At 44.7% G+C, this 21,535-nt stretch overlaps 1 protein-coding gene across 1 annotated transcript; it reads left to right on the top strand.

The window, feature by feature from the left end:
* The first annotated feature begins 314 nt into the window (after positions 1-314).
* On the top strand, positions 315-2,402 carry LOC120837397. The gene is made up of 8 exons (XM_040206717.1): positions 315-400; positions 593-676; positions 938-1,090; positions 1,418-1,528; positions 1,625-1,735; positions 1,832-1,942; positions 2,039-2,149; positions 2,246-2,402. The coding sequence occupies exons 1-8, from the start codon at positions 315-317 to the stop codon at positions 2,400-2,402; spliced, it is 924 nt and encodes a 307-aa protein (XP_040062651.1).
* The last annotated feature ends 19,133 nt before the right edge of the window (positions 2,403-21,535 follow it).

Here is a 21,535-nt window from a genome sequence, read left to right as displayed (position 1 = left end):
CGAGGGGCTTCGGGATCGTTTTCGGGCGGACCTTCCTTAGATGCTACTTGGGCAGGTGCAGCACTAGCATCAGGAGCTTCAGGTTTGTTATCACGTTCGCCTTCTTTAGGTATCTCTGGGACAAGCAAAATAATAGCGCGAGGAGCATCAGGTTGATTTTCGAGCCCATCTTCTTCAGCCTCTATTTGGACAGGGGGTTCCCCAGATCGAGAAGCCTGGGGTTGGTTTTCGTGCACTTCTTTATCAGGTTCTACTGCCGTTGATGGCGCATCTGCACGAGGAAATTCAGGTCTGTTTTCGAGCCCAACTTCCCTATGTGGTACTTGAGTTGGCAGAGTACCAGCTCGAGGAATTTCGGGTTGGATTTCGTGCCCACCTTCCTTGTGTGGTTCTTGGGCTGGTAGAGCACCCGCTAGAGGAACTTCAGGTTGGCTTTCGCGCCCCCGTTCTTCGGACTCTACTTGGACAGGTGGGTCCCCAGAACGAGAAGCTTCAGGTTGGTTTTCATTCTTACCTTCATTGGGTACTACTTGGGCGGGTGGGATACCAGCACGAGGAGCTTCAGTTTGGATTTCACGTTCGCCTTCTCCAGGTACTATTTGGACAGATGGGTCACTGGCACGAGGAGCTTCAAGTTCGGTTTCACGTCCGCCTTCGTTCGGTGCTACTTGAACAGGTGAGACACTGGCACGAGCAGCTTCAGTTTGGGTTGCACGTCCGCCTTCTTTAGGTGCTACATGGACTGATGGGTTACCTGCACGAGGAGCTTCAGGTTGGGTTTCAGGTTCGCCTTCTCCAGGTAATATTTGGACAGATGGGTCACTGGCACGAGGAGCTTCAGGTCGGGTTTCACGCCCGCCTTGGTTAGGTGCTACTTGAACAGGTGAGACACTGGCATGAGGAGCCTCCGTTTGGGTTTCCTTTTCGCCTCTTCCAGGTACTATTTGGACAGATGGGTCACTGGCACGAGGAGTTTCAGGTTGGATTTCACGTCCACCTTCTTTAGGTGCTACTTGGACAGATGGGTCACTGGTACGAGGAGCTTCAGGTTGGGTTTCACGTCCGTCTTCGTTAGGTGCTACTTGAACAAGTGAGACCCTGACATCAGGAGCTTCAGTTTGAGTTTCAGGTTCGCCTTCTCCAGGTAATATTTGGACAGATGGGTCACTGGCACGAGGAGCTTCAGGTCGGGTTTCACGTCCGCCTTGGTTAGGTGCAACTTGAACAGGTGAGACACTGGCTTGAGAAGCGTCAGGTTGGGTTTCACGTCCGTTTTCTTGTACTAGTTGGACAGGCGGGACACTAGCACGAGGAGCTTCAGGTTGGGTTTCACGTCCGTTTTCGTTAGGTGCTACTTGAACAAGTGAGACCCTGACATCAGGAGCTTCAGTTTGAGTTTCAGGTTCGCCTTCTCCAGGTACTATTTGGACAGATGGGTCACTGGCACGAGGAGCTTCAGGTTGGATTTCACGTCCACCTTCTTTAGGTGCTACTTGGACAAATGGGTCACTGGTACGAGGAGCTTCAGGTTGGGTTTCACGTCCGTCTTCGTTAGGTGCTACTTGAACAAGTGAGACCCTGACATCAGGAGCTTCAGTTTGAGTTTCAGGTTCGCCTTCTCCAGGTACTATTTGGACAGATGGGTCACTGGCACGAGGAGTTTCAGGTTGGATTTCACGTCCACCTTCTTTAGGTGCTACTTGGACAGATGGGTCACTGGTACGAGGAGCTTCAGGTTGGGTTTCACGTCCGTCTTCGTTAGGTGCTACTTGAACAAGTGAGACCCTGACATCAGGAGCTTCAGTTTGAGTTTCAGGTTCGCCTTCTCCAGGTACTATTTGGACAGATGGGTCACTGGCACGAGGAGCTTCAGGTTGGATTTCACGTCCACCTTCTTTAGGTGCTACTTGGACAGATGGGTCACTGGTACGAGGAGCTTCAGGTTGGGTTTCACGTCCGTCTTCGTTAGGTGCTACTTGAACAAGTGAGACCCTGACATCAGGAGCTTCAGTTTGAGTTTCAGGTTCGCCTTCTCCAGGTACTATTTGGACAGATGGGTCACTGGCACGAGGAGCTTCAGGTTGGATTTCACGTCCACCTTCTTTGGGTGCTACTTGGACAGATGGGTCACTGGTACGAGGAGCTTCAGGTTGGGTTTCACGTCCGTCTTCGTTAGGTGCTACTTGAACAAGTGAGACCCTGACATCAGGAGCTTCAGTTTGAGTTTCAGGTTCGCCTTCTCCAGGTACTATTTGGACAGATGGGTCGCTGGCACGAGGAGCTTCAGGTTGGATTTCACGTCCACCTTCTTTAGGTGCTACTTGGACAGATGGGTCACTGGTACGAGGAGCTTCAGGTTGGGTTTCACGTCCGTCTTCGTTAGGTGCTACTTGAACAAGTGAGACCCTGACATGAGGAGCCTCAGTTTGAGTTGCAGGTTCGCCTTCTCCAGGTAATATTTGGACAGATGCGTCACTGGCACGAAGAGTTTCAGGTTGGATTTCACGTCCACCTTCTTTAGGTGCTACTTGGACAGATGGGTCACTGGTACGAGGAGCTTCAGGTTGGGTTTCACGTCCGTCTTCGTTAGGTGCTACTTGAACAAGTGAGACCCTGACATCAGGAGCTTCAGTTTGAGTTTCAGGTTCACCTTCTCCAGGTAATATTTGGACAGATGGGTCACTGGCACGAGGAGCTTCAGGTCTGGTTTCACGTCCGCCTTGGTTAGGTGCAACTTGAACAGGTGAGACACTGGCATGAGAAGCGTCAGGTTGGGTTTCACGTCCGTTTTCTTGTACTATTTGGACAGGCGGGACACTAGCACGAGGAGCTTCAGGTTGTAGGTTCGCCGATGAAAACGGTCCCGACCCTTTTAACAGTTCTGGTGATAGTCCTGAACGGTCCCCTTTTCCGAAGTGGTCATGGGTTTCAGCTTTGTTCGGCGATACCTTCAGTGGCATCGTAGTTGGATAAACATCCTTAGAGGTCAAATCCTCTAACACGGCGGTTTGGGATGTAGAATAGTTAGGATTAGAATGACTTATGACTTGATCTTTTTTTAAAGGTGGCTCATTTTCGAAACTGGGAGGAGTTGAGTGCTTTTCTCTGAAAGGAACAGCAAGTAACGTGCCCGTTGCCGTGTCTAGGCTGGCATTTTGTTCACTCCGACCTTGTGACACTAATGTTGTTCCGTCTGTAGATACCTCGGCTCGCTTTCTAAACCTCGGGCGTTCCTCGGCTGCTTGTGCGTCTGATACGAGAGTCTCTATTGTAGTTTCTTTATACATTTCTCTAGCTTCACTTTTTTCTTTATCAGGCTTCAATGTTGTTTGATAAGTTACAGCGCGAGTGACAGTCTTTGAAACGTCTCCATAAAGATGTGTGGTACTGGTATCAACGAAAACATCACTGTTATCAGTTGTCGCTCCAACATTAGACCTCTTAAGAATCCTTTTTGGGCGACTGGCCTGTGCCTGGTCCTTCCAGGCAGAAGCTGTTTCGAGCAGGTGGTAGGGAGCTGAAGCAACATTCGTAGCGGTATTTTCCGTCGATGGTTTGTCAGAGATGTCGGTCGTGGCAGCCCACTCTAGTGGCAAAGTGACTGAAAGTAGATCCGTCGTCTTCTTAACCTCGATAACTTCAACGGGAACCGCTGTTTCAAAGGCAAAGATATAACGATGGTAATAAATAATATTATGACAACCCAGTCTCCTTGGCTTAAGCATGCAAGAAGGCTACGTGACTATGTTTCCCCTATACACTAAACAGGCCTTTTTTTTATGCTATTCTTATTTTAGTAATCCGAAGCTGTCAGTTTCCCTTTTCATTTGTATGTATGGCTCTGAGGTGTTATAATACAAGATACTGTTATAGTAAATAATTGATGCGTCTGAAAGTAATAATATTGTCAATAGACAAATTGATTATTTCATGATTTAGTCGTTAACACTTGATAATTTGACGCCTCAGGAACGTTAATAATTTAAATCCACTTTGTTCCGTGAACCTGCCACGTATTTCTTTTAGTCAGGAGAAGCTCTTTAAAGCTCTTTATTAAATTATATCAGCCAATATGTGCCATAAACCGTCACTGAGGGGCTTGCTTTGCTATCAGTGCCACCTGTCGAATGCTCCGCAAAGCTTGATGTGATCTCAGAGCGAACCTTCTCTCGTTGCGCCGCACTTAATATTTGAGTAGTCTGCTAGCAATAGGCCGATGGTCACTAGCAGACGACACAAGAGTTGAACGTGACGCAAAGAAAGCATGCCTTTCCAAGAGACCACTTAAGCTTCGTGGGTCATTCTGATGGTGCCAGTGAAAGTACCACGCCAAGCGGTTCCACGTTGTACATTCTAAAAACAGGAATCGTTTGTAAGATCAACATCTTTTATGTGAAAAAGTACCCGCTCTGGTAGCGACAATTTGTTAGATGTGCAAATTATGTAGGATAGGCGTAACGCAGAGTTAGAGCTGCAAAAATAAAACTCACCAGAACGTTCTGACAGCTCCGGGGATCGGTCTTTGGCATTTTGATAGTTCTCGTTTGATGATCCTGGCCAGATATCAATCCCAGGTACTGTAGGATGAGATCTCGTGCACGTGATCAGAGATGCGACCAAGATAAAACCTGTAAAACGCAGTTGTAGAAAATTGGCAGAAAGCTTTGTTTAAAATCATATAATGCATGAAATGCAGTATTTAAGAACGATCGTACTAATTTATTTTTAAAATATTACACAGTCGTTTCGGGAAGTGAAGGAACTATGTTTAAATTCATTTAACGGTGAAACTAAAGTGTAGAGACGTGTAGGGATGTGCAAACGGTTAAATTTTACCTCGAATTGAATTCGAATCGAATAGTGTTGTATAATAAACAATAATTCGATTATCGAACCAAATACGAATTCCATAAAGTTTATTCTTAATATTCACAAAACTAAAAAAAAAAAAACGAAGCCACATAAATAAGAAACACACAAAAAAAACACTTTATTTTCCTGCAGGGCACGCGAAACGAAGAGAAGCTAGCACGAATAAAAGCGGTGTTAATGGCCACTCTTAAACGGCAAACTTAAGATGTAGCTAACAATTGCATCAATCCATCTACGTGTGGATCACGGTGAGCTGAATAAATGGAAATGGCTGAACTCCGCAGTGAATCGGGTGACGCCTTGCCGTCAGCTAACCCTGGCATTTCACTCTACGCCGCGAAGAGCGACGGGTTAGCAAAACAGACCAGTTTAGTTACAGCTGCTATTTGAAATTTGATCCTAATTTGGCATATTATGGACGCGACAACCGAGGATAGGTTTATAATGCACAGGTGTGGCCAGAGGGCAGGCAAGGCCCTTGAATTCAAAAGATGGACGTGCGTGGTTTTCGGGTTTTCGTTGAGCACGCCCAAGCAGCTTGGAGCATGACCGCCTCTTTTTAGAAACACAGGAGACGAACTACTTCCTCTTGAAATTGTTCGCTGGTCAAAGCTGTCGAATACAGGCTTGATTTGGATAAAACACAAGCCTTTCAGAACTATTTTACCATGTGAACATCGTTCCAGAATTAACCTGAATTTTTTTCACAACAGTACTGTTATGATATAAATTAAATTATTTGAAAACTCTAATACAGGGAATTTGAGAGTTGAATCAAATTGTTTGCACAATCATTCGATTCGCATTCGAAGATCGAATATTCGCACACCCTTAGTAACGTGACATCAGCCTCCACGACAAGTTTACCAAGCGAACTGAATTAGTGTATCGGACACGTGACATCAGGTCACGTGACGTGAATACTCCAGCCAACTATAGCGGGCAAACCAAATTAGTGTAGTACCGTGAGACCAGGTCACATGATATTAATTTTCCTGCCAAACTTAGCGAGAAAGCTGAATTGATGTATGGATCACGTGAGCCCAGATCAAGTGTCATTACTTTTCCCGCCAAGTTTAGCGGCGGGAAAATTGAATTGGTGTATAGGCCAAGTAACGTCAGGTCACGTGACATCAATTTCAACAGCCAAATTTACCAATTACTGGGGAGGCTGAGATGATGCGTTGATCTCAGGCTACCTGACATTAAGTTTCCCGGAAAATTTTAGCAGGGATACTGAATTAATGTATAGGACTCGTAACGTAACGTCAATTTTCCCGCTAAATTTAACGGGGGAAACAGAATTGGTGTTTAGGTCACGTGACGCCAATTTTCACGGTAAATTGTGCTGTAAGTGCACGGGTGGACGGACGGACGGACAGAATTTTGGGATTGGGGTCTCAGTTAAACAGCATTTTATGATTTGAAGTATCGAACCAGAATGAGAAGCACTCACCAATGTTGCAGATTGTTTTTGTTCAGCCTACGTGTGCTGGATCGGGACAGTCATGTTCTGGTTACAAAGGTCGTCCGCGTGTGCAAATATTTCATTCAAATTCCAGGAATTTGAACGAAATTCGATGTTCCGTGGGCGTGTTAAAAGTCACCGGCATGAGTTTCTTCCGAAAATGCTCCCAGAAGGGTGAAACAGGAAGCACTACTTCTGGTTTTGCATAGTCTCAGTTGTAATTCTCAAAGGTAAACAAAAGTTTTATATTGACGGCTCTATTGCCATAACTACGTATCTTCATAATCTGTGCAAAGTTCTATCTAAATTATGAATCTCCAGTTTGAATACATCTTGAGCATTCAACAATCTGCTTATATCGCAAAGGTACGTGATGGGAGTGCATTATAATTTGTTTTATGGCCTAGTTCTTGCTTGAACAGCCCATCTTTTGCTAGCAACCAATTATATTACGTGGTAATTTGAACACATCTAGGCATATATTTCTTTCAAGTATATTGCGTGCCTGCTTTTGGGGTCCAATGAGCCAGTCTTGGACAAGTTACTCCAAAAAGGTGTCAACTACAATTTCTCTTGGTTAAAAAGTATTAAATTAGATTACTCAATTACTTGAAAAGAAGAGTAGTTAGCCGTTACTTGATGAAGCAGGGATGGGCAAAATACATGCAAATATGTGTCGAAATACAGATACAAAATACTTCGTCAAAAATGTATTTAATTACAAACCTAATTACATTTCCAAAAAAGCAATTAAGTACAATATAGAAATACAACCAAATGTATTTGGTCTCCTTCAAATACTTTTCCAAATACATTCCTCAAAATTTGCGTCAGCGACTTCAGGGCACCTGCGACGGGTTTCTGGGTATCTCATTTTAATTTTGCATAGCACACTCGGGAGTTAGTGTGCAAATCTCTAGTAACGTAATAGAAATATAATCACAAAAAACGTGTAATCAGCTTGGACGTAATAGGTGAAAAAAGCACAGAGCTTCAAGCAGCTTTTTTTTTGTCGATTGCGTTTTGGTATAGACCAACAAAGAACCGAGACGACCAAGACGCGCAGCACTAGCTAGATAATTTTTAATGTTGCAACTCGCACTAGTTACGAAAATCTGGACGACACGCGCATTTAGAATGTTCTAGGCAAAAATATGGATGTAAATCAGGCTGGAAAGTATCACAAGTTGTCACAGGCACTTATTTAGCCAGTCTGCCTGTGAACGCCGATTTCGTCACTATTCTTGCCCTGGACAAGCACCGTAATCACAAAGTCACTAAACGCTTGTGCTTGATTGAGAGACACTGCATTCGGTGCAGAACGTAGTTTTCTTCCTGCTCTGGACAGTGACCGTCAATTTGAGGAATGCATTTTCGCCCGCAAAAATTGTATTTAATTACAATTGTATTTGAAATAACCACATTTTAGCATTTAAATACACACGTCAAATACATTACCCAACTTGTAATTAAATACAAATGCAAAAAACACAAAGTATTTGAAATCCGTATTTCAAATATTTGTATTTGAAATACTGCCCATCCCTGAGTACATTATACAAATACATCCAAATGTATTTGGTCTCATCCAAATACTTTTCCAGATACATTCCTCGAGATTTGCGTAAGCGACTTCAGGGCACCTGCAACGGGTTTCTGTATATCTCACTTTAATTTTCATCGCACACTCGGGAGTTAGTGTGCGAGGCTCTGGTAACGCAATAGAAATATAATCACAAAAAAAAAAACGTAATCAGCTTGGACGTAATAGGTGAAAAAAGTACATAGCTTCAAGCAGCTTTTTTTTTTTTTGTCGATTACATTTTGGTATGGACCAACAAAGAACCGAGACGACCAAGACGCGCAGCGCGAGCTAGAGAATTTTTTATTGTTGCAACTCGCGCCAGTTACGAAAATCTGGACGACCCGCGCATTTAGAATGTTCCAGGCAAAAATATGGATGGAAATCACGCTGGAAACCATCACAAGTTGTCACAGGCACTTACTTAGCCAGTCTGCCTGCGAAGGTCGATTTCGTCACTATTCTTACCCTGGACTAGCACCGTAATCACAGTCACTAAACGCTTGTGCTTGATTGAGAGACACTGCATTCCCTGCAGATCGTAGTTTTGTTCCTGCTCTGGACAGTGACAATAAATTTGAGGGATGTATTTTCGCCCACAAAATTGTATTTAATTACAATTGTATTTGAAATACCCACGTTTTAGTATTTAAATACACACGCCAAATACATTACCCAATTCGTAATTAACTACAAATGCAAAACACACAGAATATTTAAATACATATTTCAAATACTTGTATCTGAGATACTGCATGCCCATCCCTGTGATTAAGTAACCGTTACTTTGATTACCTAAGATTTTAAAAACGACCGATTTTTTTTCGTGGTTTCAAAACTGTGTGTATTATTTCGTACTGTTCATCATGGCATTAAAATCGGCTAATTCTAAACGGCTCATCTTCTCCATACACCGATTTTGGTATATCACCCTCCTGTCGAAACAGACTTGTGTCCATTACTCGAAAAAGGTAACTAATTACAAGTACTCCACTTAAAACGTATTTGATTACCGTTACATCACTCGTCGTAAAAAGTAATCAATTAATTACTTCGTTACTGTACTCGATTACGTTTACGTTACTCCAAAGAAACTAACAAAAGCCTTACAATGTTGATTGCGTGTTTTCGGAGTGGGATTTATTGCTTCGTCTAAACTAAAACGAGGATCAAATGCTCTCAGTAGATGTTGTCACATATGTTTAGGTTAATAACTTTAATAGGTCGAATCTATAAAATTATAAATGACTTAAACCGGTGTTTAAGATACATGAGTTCTGAGCTGATTGTTCGAGACAGAGTTGCATTACATGAACATATGTCGTATACAAGGGTGGAAAGTTGGGCCAGTTGGTGGCCCAACTGGCCCAACGAGACATGTACAAGGAAGATCTGTATCTATGTCTATCTTCCTTGTCTGTGTTTCGTGGTGCTTTTTAAATGACACGACGAATAAATTTGGGCGTTACCCTTATTAACGGAGACAGCACACACACACACACACCATTTGAGATCATCCAAATTCAACATCGGCGAACTCCAAAAAACTACTCCCACATGTTCGCACTGACTGCTTCGTGTTGCTAAAGGGCCATTTTTGCTGATGCATACGATTTAGTAGTGAGAACAAAAGGCTCTACTTGCTTTTGGATACGTTCCGAAAACGGCACCCGATCAAATGATTTCTTTTTTTTTTTTTTTTTGTTCGTCAAATTGAAATAATAATGCTCAAAATCACAGGTGAATTGGTTATGCCGTTAATAAACTATCAATAAGTATCATCATCAATAATCAGCACGCGTCCACGTCTGTCGCACGTTTCGAGCTGCTCTCTCCTGTCTCAACTCGAGTGTCCATGTCAGCCACTGCTTATTCACTACTTCCCTTAAGTTTTGGTATAACTTTCCGCATGCACAGTCCGCTAACGTGAATCCCCACCGGCCCAAACTGGAACTTTTACAACGTCCTCATTTCTAAGAATGCGGCTTGGAAGTCTGAAGCCCGTTCGGCAGCGCTCCCCGGCCTGCTCATTGCTTGCCGTCGAAAGCGGCGAGAGCTTTTGTCGATATCCGTTTAAACTGAACGCAGAGTTTATAAAACAACTTTGTTTTTACAACGAACAGCCGGTGTCACATCGCCTAAGCATCTTCTGCTTAGACAAACCCGCTAGCGGGAAGTCACGTGCAACAAAAGCGCAAAGCTCATTGGCCTGCAATGTTCAGCTTTTACAACGTTCAGGCGTGAACAGGGGCCAGACCCCACGGTATTCTTTGCGTTTTTGTGGGGTGGGTGCGATTAGGTGGAAACATCAATAAGCAATCAACAACAAAAACAAAACGCGGACAGAGGAAGGGGGGTGGTTGTCATTTTTAGCGTGTTCTCGTTTTGACCTTCTCCGAATGACCATTCTCAAAACGTCCTTCTTGCTTGAGCCCGCCGCATTTGGTTCGCTCTCGTTACTTCCTCCGCGTTTCATTCTCCAAGGAAAAAACAAATCAACTGGAGGGGACTTTGAGGTGAGGATATTATGGCTTATGGTGAATTCCGCTCGCAGATCTCGAGCGCGCATATTCCGCTCGCAGATCTCTGGCTCAAGTTGGTCATCTTCCGCTCGTAGATCTCTGGCAGCGCCCGCTCCACGGAGCGCCCCAAACTCCGCCGAACTTGCTCTGCGGGTTTTCACGGATCTCTCCGGAAGCTGACAAAGCGGCCCACGTGATTTCCGTCTAAATCGGCGATGCGCATGCGGGGCGAGGTTGGAGAAATCGGCGGGCCGGTCGGGTCGTGGAGTTGGATCTGTTCGGGTGCGTCGGTTGTTTACTCTGGATTGTGACGACTCGAACGCTTCTACCTCGCGTAGATCAGGGATAAAAAGCCCGGAATGTGGAGCGTAGCAAATCGTAAGCGCTGACATCTGTGATCGTGAGAGGAAGAACGACAAAAAAGCCGGAGGCAGACGCAAGGTTAGGCCTATTCATTCTGCAGCCAGTGATTGTTTACCTTTTTACACTGCATTCCGTCAGCGTTTTTCCGTGAAATAAAGCAAGACGTGGTTAGGCAACGACCGCGCAAGTGATGGTTTGTTACCTGTGTTTATTAAAGTCGTACTACAAATCTGAACTCCACCGCTGGCAATCGCTGTCCGTGCCCCGCCGCTTCGAGGCGGACGAAAGGTATGTGACGGTGCCGAACGCGGACGTCTTCGTTATTTGTGACATGGGCGCCGCGGTACGTATAATTTCGCCCGGCCTGTGTCGCGTGTTACTTCTGCAGCTAAGCAGTGACAGTCGTCACTAGTCGTCGGAAATATCAGCCGGCTGAGGCGTTGGTGGGCTTGTGAAGTTCGAGCAGCGGCCATTTTGTACGGCGGAGGAAGAAGGGGTGGGGAGGGGTGTGGGGGAGGTCGCTCTAAAAATGCAAGTTTATCTTCCCCTCGTCGATTCGGAGCGGGTCCCACGGAGCGGAATTTCGCCTCCTTCGCGGATTTTGGAAAGCGCTCCGGATCTACGAGCGGAATTCACCATTAGTCACCGCATATGCCCGAAGAAGCTTATTTTAGTTGGTAGGAGGGAGGGCAACTAGCCAACACGCACACGTGCTTCGATCCCCCGGTTTGGCTAACGATTACTAGAATACGTTCGTTCTGCTGTTGAAACATGCAGCGAAGGTCAGAACCCGCTAGCTGGGTATTCCGGAAGTGGTGGAGGCGCTGGACATTAAAACGCTCCTCTGCGTCTTTTTGTCAAAGCACGGCTTCTGTGTCTCCCTTCTCCCGGGCGGCGGGAGAAGTGCGACACGGAAGTAGAGTCATACAGTCACAAACTGTGCGACTGTACTGCTCGTACAATCACGAACTGTACGAAAAAAAAACACAATATTTTAAGATTTCCATATAGAAACGGGAGGCGCAGTTTATCATGTTTCTACTTTTTATGGCGGCTCTTGTTACACTAAAAAAATCCATCTACCAATGATATTTATTAAATTGTGCAAAAAAATTATAAACACTTCACTTTTCTACGGCACGATTTTCTCTGTCTCGTTATGGAGTAGCCGGTGTCATTTAAAGAATACCAACATCTTTATAATAAAGAACTTATCTCTCTCTCTCTCAGCCAATGCGGAAGCAACAGGTAACGAAGGTATAAATTAAAGTTTTTTGCGTAAAAATTACTTTAAAAAAAAACGAGGAGCTCTTTAACGCCGTTCTGTTGCCCAATCTACGATTGTAACATCGGGTTGTATAAAATCTGAGCATATTCAAAAATTAAAAGTTTTGTTGTGTTGGTATGCCGTGGTGCGTAGTTCTTCGTAAGGAGCCGAGTTTACGGGACGCTTTCGCGAAACCTTTCTTAGGTGTGAATAGATCAGCTTAATCTTAACGTGAACGTCACACCTCGACACTTATTGCGTATTGTCCAGATCTAAAGTTGTACACTCTCAGTAGCATATAAATAAAAGCTTGTTAGGACAGGTTGTCTTGTCCGTACATTATGCGTGGGATTTGTTATGCTTGATTACGGGGAAGCTTTGACTAGTTTTAGTGCGTTGCACGATCGACGTACACTAATGCTGGAGGTGCCGTAAGTTATTTCACGTGATTCCTCATCACGAGAGAGATGGTTTATCGCACCCACTACGCTATCAATTGGCTGCTGCGCGATGTCGTGACGTTATACGCCCGCTGCTCTCTATTCATTTGTGCATTTTATAAACCGCCCCGTACCGTTGTGAGATCACATCGGGAACTACGCTTCGTAATTCGGGATCCAGCTGCGCGCGACGACGGTCACCTATACTGCAGCAGGTTCCTGTGAGTCATACTTAGTTCAGCTGCTTGCGCTTCCGTTTGCCGCCTCGTGGCGCCAAGTAAAGAACGGTCCGGTTAAAGCCGGAATCCGCCGTCCGAAACCCGAAATCCGTTTTTTGTTTTGTTTGTTTTTAACTTTAGGAGCCCGTTGTGGCTCGCCTGTGCGCAGGCAAGCTAGCGGAAGTGTACCACGACGACTTTAACCCGAGGCTGGGGCGGGAGGGGAAAAAATTGGACAGGGGTGGAAAAAGAAACAGGGACAGACAACGTTTCTACGTTATTTATCCCGTTTTTTTTTTCTACCACTGCCTACATTTTTTTCTCCTGGCCCAGTGTTAATACTTGTTCGTTCAATCAGAGCCCAATAAGCGTGTTGCTGTATAAAGATATTGTGACTGGCGGAAAATACGTAACTCGGTTTCAAACTTTGCGGGTGTTGACGACTTGGTTCGGTTTGAGACGTTTAGCCAGGCGACGACTGCGCGTCAACGCTGCCGTCGGCCGGCTTTTGTCGCAATTTAGTTTGATTTGTTTTCTTTTTGTGTCTATTTTAGCACTGTACATGTGTCGTACTGACTGGACAGCGCGCATCGCGCCCGATGTAGTTTTGTATATAACAGTTAAATCCCCCTCCGTCACCCGAACGTCCCAGGTGTGTGTTTTCTTCACCTGCGGGTAGGGGAGAAGCAGTACGGATTAGAAGGAGCCAACGTATGGATTGTCACTGCAGGAGTCCGTTCTAACTCTTCTTTCGACTGCCCCTTGTCATCTGCATCGAAGTGCACAGAGTCAGAGAGTCCGCACACTCGGATCCTCTTCGATGGTGTCGTCATTACCGCGATGGTAGCCGAGGAACGAAACCCGACGCTTTCTCAGTTCGGTGAGCGTTGGAGGATCACTAACTATTTCACATTACTGCAAACTTCTGTATGTTATTAACCAGGCCCTTAGCGGTGAAACGGAATTCCCGCGGAGGAACAACTGGTGCCACTTTTGCAGTCGCTCACGCAGCGAAGCCCCATCACGGCGACGCGCGACGCGACACATTTTCGTTTTTTCCGCCCAGCCGCCCTGAATACGTCTGCGCGTGACCGTACGGAGCAAAACAATTACAGAAAAAAAAAATATATATATATATATTAATAATAATAATAATAAAAGAAAACAAGCATTTTGTTTACACGTGACCCGCGTCACTGGGGGCCTCTTGGTGTTCGCCAAACCTTGATGATGTTTACGTCCTTCTTGTTTACGTGTTTTCTTTTTATTTCTAGGCTTCAAAGAAATGACGTCATGCACGCTTCCGGTCTTCTAAGCTCCTTGACCTCCGCACACCCCGCACTGACAGGCAAAGGGTGGAATGGGTGGCCTTTGATACACGCTGTGCTACCTGGAGCGGCCATAAGAATTGATACAACTGCACAATAGAGGGGAGTGGTGCGAGGGTATGCGTCTATCCGCCAGTGCTGTAGGCGTTACAGGAAAAAAAAACAAAAAACACGAAATACGTTACTGGTTACTGGCACAATAAAGAAACGCGTTACCGACCTACGTTACCTTAAAATAAAAGGATCGGGTTACCGTTACCAATAAAAAGTAAGGCGCATTACTTTTGCCGTACTTTTTATTTATAAATTACAAATTATAACAAAAAAAAATTTTTTTTCGAAAGCTTTTACGAGATTGGGACAAGGGGCGTGGGCGTTGTGGTTTCTCTAAAGTGTGACTTTTCGTGTGGGGAAAAGACAAATAAGGGTGAGAAAGAAAAATCATAAAATAATATACCTTTATCGGCGCCACCTGGAAAGGCACAACGGATTTAAAACCAATTTAAATAAAGCAGAATTTTGAAGGTATGTAAGTGAGTGCAGTAATTAACGACTTGGCGCCTATACTGCGTTCCAGCTTAAGCTCACATGCAGCTGAAGCCACGACCTAATAAAGCCGCGTCAGAAGCGCAAATCACTGTAGCTTTTCTGCTTATGATTTGGTTCGGCGATGACAGAAAATGTATAAAAACATCAGCTTTTTCATCTCTACTTTTTTCAGGCCTTGGGAAGAAGATGCAACGGGTAACGTAGTTATACGTTCGCTAGAAATAAGTAACGTAAGGACGTTACCCGTTACTGTTGGGAAAATGTAACGAGTAGGCTACTAAGTTACCGAAATAAGTGACGCGTTACCTGCAACGCCGTTACTTGTAACGCGTTACCGCTAACACTGCCTATCACAGGATTTGGTACTGTAGACAGTGGGTCTACAGTACCAAATCCTCCCCTTAGCGGTGTGGGTCCATCGCGTCCGAAAGAACGCGTGTGCATCACGCATCCGACATGTTCGTGCGGCGAAGGTGGAGAGGGCTGCCGCCAGCGCACCGAGATACCGGGTTCGCCAAGGCTGCAGAAACGGCTCTCTCGGCTGGCGATCGAGTGTGTACGACGATAGACGGAGGCAGTCATTCCCCCAATTCAAGGCAGGAAACCCCGTGGATGCTGTGTGGTGTCGGCTGGCCACGACTGGTGGCCAGATAGAGCGAATCGCGCAAGACGTCTCAAAATCAGGGTGAAGAATAAAAATTAAGGTGATATCAGACCGGTTTTGCTATGACTTAAATCGTGCATTTCCCAGAAAAAGGAATTCCGAAAGTATGTTTTATTTGCCGTTTGTCTATTTTGTTGCTTTTATGGGCATTTGCCTATCCACGTCTATCAGTCTATCAATCTATCTTTTATGGGCATTAGTTTTGCATGTAAATGAAAGGATCACCGAGTCAGATTTTTATCAGGTTACGAACCAACAAGAAGCAGAAATCTTAAGCCCAAATCGGAGCGTTGAGCTTGTTTTCTACCTTCCCCTTTGTCAGTTGCGTAACGTCCTATTTCAAGCAAATCAGAACGCGAGAAAAAAAAAACTTTTTCACAAACAAAAACATCTGAGCTGTTTCTGTGGAGTATGGCACGATTTACACAAATAAAAATTATTGCTAAACTGTACTTTAAATATACAGTAGATATTTCGTTCGCATTGTTTTCTGTGATTGAACGTATCAGTGTGACACGCTCTTTGCGTTGTTGGTGGGAAAAGTGTGTGCGTGTGTGCGTGTGGGGCGGGGGGAGGAAAGGAGTCTAAAAAAATTGTGAAGCGGCCTATTATCTCGACGCTGAAAGTCTGAGCCAGGTACGACGTCACGTATGACGTCACACCCAAGCTCGACCCCGTTTTTCTTGTTTTTTTTAACTACGATTATTGTCGGCATTTTTATTCCAGGAACTGCTATCAAGTGTATGCATGCCCACGCGTTAAGCTAACAACCAAACTAACCGTTGAAGAGCGCCGAGAGCGTAAGCGCCAGTCCCAGAAGAATGTAGGGTTGGACAAAGACGACTGGATCTACGGGCCAGGCGGGCTGCTATACGATCACAACCAACGCCCAAAGACGCGACCGCAAGCAAGAACATCGAATAAGACGCACACGACGATGAAGACCCACTCACAGCAGCATGTACCGAACACGCCGAACGGGCCAAGCAAGCCTCACCGAAGTATAGCGAAATGCGGAACGTTTCAGGTGCAATACAACTGCCCAGGAGTTTGCTGCCCACTTTTTTTTTTTTTTGTTTCCCATATTTTAAAAACGCATTATGTGACAAAAGAACGCTATTTGGCAACTTCATGAATTTAAATTAAATTAATCTAATTTAATTACAGAAGCACCAGATATAACTTGCGAGTGGAATGTAATGGAACAGACCGATCTCACTAAGCGTTCCACGCTTGCGTGACGCCGCCATAACTACAGGTTTTCCCGCTCATTTTAATCAAGGCGACGACCAATTTAATCCCGGGGTCACTCAATTTAATCCAAGCGCCATACAATTTAATCCAAGCGCCACACAATTTAATCCCGGGGTCAGTCAATTTAATCCACAATATATATATGCACTTATTGTGTTCAGTGGTCGTGTTTTGCTTACACATTTGGTAACTTAGAATAATTGTCTATACAATTTGAATTTTTGGGGGAGCAATCGATAATTTGTTCACTAATGTGATTACTTTGAGTTACTAGTCCCGTTATTGACGAGACTTAATTGATATGTTGGTTCCTCTTTTTAGAGCGCACCTCTTACGCACCCGTGTCCGGCTTAAGCGGCGTCGGCGTCGCCGTCGCCGTCGGCGTAACCACGCGGTGAATGATGGGTGAATTCCCCCAATAAATTTAGCGGAAAAATTTCCCAGCTAAATCTAGCGGAAAACTTTCCCTGCTAAATCTAGCGAAAAATTTTCCCAGCTAGATTTAGCGAAAACTTTGCCCCGCAGAGTCTAGTGGAAAATTTCCCCCGCCAAGTCTAGCGGGAAATTTTCCCCGCTAAATCTAGTGTAATATTTTTCCCGCTAAATTTAGCGGAAATTTTTTCCGCTATGCCTAGCGGAAAGTTTTCCCCGCTAAATCTAGCAGAATATTTTCCCAGCTAGATTTAGCGAAAAATTTGCCCCGCAAAGCCTAGCGGAAAAGTTTCCCCGCTAAATCAAGTGGAAAATGTTTCAAGCTAAATCTAGCGGAAAATTTTCCCCGCTAAATCTAGCGAACAATTTACCAGCTAGATTTAGCGGAAAATTTTCCCCGCTGTCTTGTGGAAAATTTTCCCCGCTAAACCTAGTGTAAAATTTTTCCCACAAAATTTAGCGGAAAATTTTTTCACGCTAAATCTAGCGTAAAGCTTTCCCCGCTAAATCTAGCGGAAAATTTTCTCCGCTAAATTTAGCGGAAAATTTTCCCCGCTAAATTTAGCGGAAAATTTTCCCCACTAAATATAGCTTAAAATTTTCCCCACTAAATCTAGAGGAATATTTTCCCCGCTAAATTTAGCGGAAAAATTGTGGGGTTCAGGAAAGACGTTCGTCGATGCACATTAACAAACTGATCTTTATAACCGCAATAAAACTGAAAAAGATCATCAAAAGGGGGCTCCGCTGAGACCGCCCTGCTGCACCGTCGAACGCTGCCAGTCTCGTGCTGTTCCGTTCGAGCCCGGAGCTCGGTTCCGTCGGTGCTGCTCGTGCCGCACGCTTAAAACGTCAATAGGGAGTTTTCGTAGGCCGCGTTTCCCCCTCCGCTGAGCCCTCCACAGCGGAGAAGCCGCTACTGCGCCGGCGCGCCGATGGCCTTGACTGTAGAGTTCCGGCTAACGTAGCTGGTTGCGGAGAGCGTTGCGGGACAGCAAAACGATCTACGAAAATGCCCTATTAGCTCCAGACGTTGCGTGAGCCACCACAATAAGTGTCGCGCTTTGGCACTGCAAATTTTCTCCGCTAAATCTAGCGTGAAATTTTTCCGCTAAATTTAGCGGGGAAAATTTTACGCTAGATATAGCGGGGAAAAATTTCCGCTAAGCATCGCGGGGCAAATTTTCCGCTAAATCTAGCTGGGAGGATTTTCCGCTAGATTTAGCGGGACAAATGTTCTGCTAGATTTAGCAGGGAAAACATTCCGCTATATTTAGCGGAAACATTTTCCGCTAGATTTAGCGGGGAAGCTTTTCCGCTAGACTTTGCGGCGCAAATTCTCCGATAAATCTAGCTGGGAAAATTTTCCGCCAGATTTAGCAGGGGAAAATTTTCCGCTAAATATAGCGGGGAATATTTTCCGCTAGATAGAGCGGGGAAAAGTTTTCCACTAAATTTAGCGGGGAAAATGTTCCGCTAGATTTAGCAGAAAAAATTTTCCGCTAAGTTTAGCGGGAAAAATTTTTCGCTAGATTTAGCGGGGAAGCTTTTCCGCTAGACTTTGCGGGGCAAATTTTCCGATAAATCTAGCTGGGAAAATTTTCCGATAGATTTAGCGGGGAAATTTTCCGCTGAATATAGCGGTGAACATTTTCCGCTATATTTAGCGGGGAAAATTTTCTGCTAAATTCAGCTGGGAAGATTTTCCGCTAAATTTAGCAGGGGAAATTTTCCATTAAATATAGTGGTGAAAATTTTCCGCTAGATTTAGCGGGGAAAATTTTCCGCTAAATTTACCGGGGAAAAAGTTCCGCTAGATTTAGCAGTAAAAATGTTCCGCTATATTTAGCAGGGAAAATTTTCTGCTAGATTTAGCGGGGAAAGTTTCCGCTGAATTTAGCGGGGGAATTTGCCCATCATGCACCGCGTGGTTACGCCGAGGGCGTCGGCGACGGCAACGCGCTTAAGCCGGAAACGGGTGCCTAAGAGCTGCGCTGTAAAAAGAGTAATCAACATATCAGTTAAGCCTCGTCAATAGTGGCACTAGTAACTCAAAGTAATCACATTAGTGAACAAATTATCAATTGCTCCCCCGAAAATTCAAATTGTATAAACAATTGTTCTAAGTTACCAAATGTGTAAGCAAAACACGACCACTGAACACAATAAGTGCATATATATATTGTGGATTAAATTGACTGACCCCGGGATTAAATTGTGTGGCGCTTGGATTAAATTGTATGGCGCTTGGATTAAATTGAGTGACCCCGGGATTAAATTGGTCGTCGCTTGGATTAAAATGAGCGGGAAAACCTGTAGTTCATAAGGAGGCGCCAGTTAATGAGCCAGCTTGTGACGCCCCGTGCTCGGCTTGCGCAGACCCTCAGCGAGGTCATCGCGCGTGCAGAAGAAAGAGCATTGTTCCCACGATGCAAGGCGGCAGCGGTGGCGTAACAGAACTGGCTGTGAGATTAGTCTATTGAAAGAGCATGACTTCAATTTTTCATCACGAATACGACAATAACGACGGCGAAAGCAGCGAAGCCCTAAGGACTCATACGTTGCTTCAATTGGTTGTTGAACATGATTTGAATCTGACACACAATTCCGTATACTGTAAATTGATGGACACAGCGAAGATCAAAACGCGATATTTGAAAGCGAGGCGGCTGCCTGGTGTGAGTGCTCGACACACTGCGGTGGTTATCGGTTCAAGACGTCCGGATCAATTGAGTTGGCTGAAGCTCGCCTAACACCTAAGCAACGCGATGTTCCGTCGAAACTACAGAGTTGCGGGGCCTACTTTCCGCCCTTGAAAGCTGCTTATAACACAGACAAATGCGCATTATGAGTGTGGCGAACGTTCCAAACTTGGGTACTCACGCAGGCTGAGCGCTAGCAGAACCGGGGCGCAACGCCCCATTGTCCACTCGGGCCTGTGATGCGGCACCGAGACAGCAGACGGGCGGCTGCGTGGCTGGAACACAAGAGCAACCACGACGCAGTGCCGGCAGTGGCAGCAGCAATGATGCTTGTTGATTTTTAGAATTTTTTCGCAAAGTCTGCGTTCCTGCCGTCCAATCGCAGGCTGCGCTGTGACGGCGGCATTTCTGGCCACGATCAACTTTCGAAGTTGGGCAAACGAACGTGCAACGGGGTTCGCGTTCCGTAGTTTCAAAAACAACGACCGATGACGACGCTCCGGGCGAAACGGTTCTTTCCCGCTTTGATGAAATACAGCTAAGCAATATTCCTGGGTCACTTTTTTGTATGGACGCGCAAATAGTCGTACAAATTTAATTGCGCTGCGTCATTCGTAACCTTTACAGTGCTAGGGAGATCCAGAACATACCAAATCTCTTTAATCTCTTGAAGCTAGGGATGACTTTGTCCTATTCGATATTAAAAAAAATTATCTCACAATCCTACTTTTTTACTTTTACCTTGCCAAACGATAGTGTTACTAAGGTAAGAAAAAATGTGCATCTTGCATGCATACATTTTTTTTTTCAAATTATACAATGCTTGCTATAATCACACAATATAGCATTAATCGCTGCAGTCGTACAGAAGACAACGAAGACTGAACATACAGGCGTCACAGAAAAGCTCATAGGAAAAAGGGTCACCCCAAAAATGTCGGATGCGAAGAAAAGCTCACAAGCCTTTTGTCGGACGAGGAGACGAGCTCATTTACGAATCTATGATCCGAGCGTTCGCTCAACTGAAGCACTGCTTGAATGCCACATGGGCAAGCGATTATTCTGCACTTCACTAGCAGATAAGTGTTATTTTCAAGTACACTATCATATACAAATAATGAGTGGCACGAATGAAATAAAATAACTAATATAATACATTAATGCAATGGTACTCGAAGAGTATAGCTAGGGAAAATAACATAAGCAGTTTGTGACATCGCAGCTGTCGTTACTCTTACGTGGTATGTCTTAAATTATGTAGTAGCTGGGCACTCTATTGTCAAATCCTCATATTTCGCCATTTTGCTTAAATATATACTTTGAATTCTCAAGCCAGATTCACACTGGGCGATTTCAACTACGACTTCGCAGCTGTGACGTTGAGCACCCGTGCAGAATGCTATTTTTCCGCACAAGCGACGTCGCAACTGAGAAATCGCAGGTAAAATCGCCCTATGTGAATCAGGCTTACGCTCTTCCGATCAACAAATTAAGAAGTTTATATATTTTCTCTATCCAGGCTATGTCCTACATTTAAATAAATATAACAAGAATCACTCAAAAACGGTCGATATGAAAGCAGGACGAGGGATTCAGTGAAACGTCCATCTTTGAAATGCGTACCGCCTGCGTAGAAGGCACCTGCAACTTTGGTTCCACTACTGCTCTAAAATTATAATGACCACCTTGCAAAACAAATAATTCAAGGCTAACTAAATTTCCCAAAGTTAATAAAACAAAAAAAAAAAACCTGGTGAGCTTTTTTTTTTCTTTTTTTTTCATCTCCACGAAAGTCGGTGAGCTTTTCACCGGCATTCCAACATAAAGTACCTGGACACAGCGCCTTGTTGCCTTGAATGCTATACTAAACCAGT

The sequence above is a fragment of the Ixodes scapularis genome, unplaced genomic scaffold (genome assembly GCF_016920785.2).
Source record: "Ixodes scapularis isolate PalLabHiFi unplaced genomic scaffold, ASM1692078v2 PGA_scaffold0__279_contigs__length_252992795, whole genome shotgun sequence".
Classification (NCBI taxonomy): domain Eukaryota; kingdom Metazoa; phylum Arthropoda; class Arachnida; order Ixodida; family Ixodidae; genus Ixodes; species Ixodes scapularis.
This window is presented reverse-complemented; position numbering and strand designations above follow the sequence as displayed.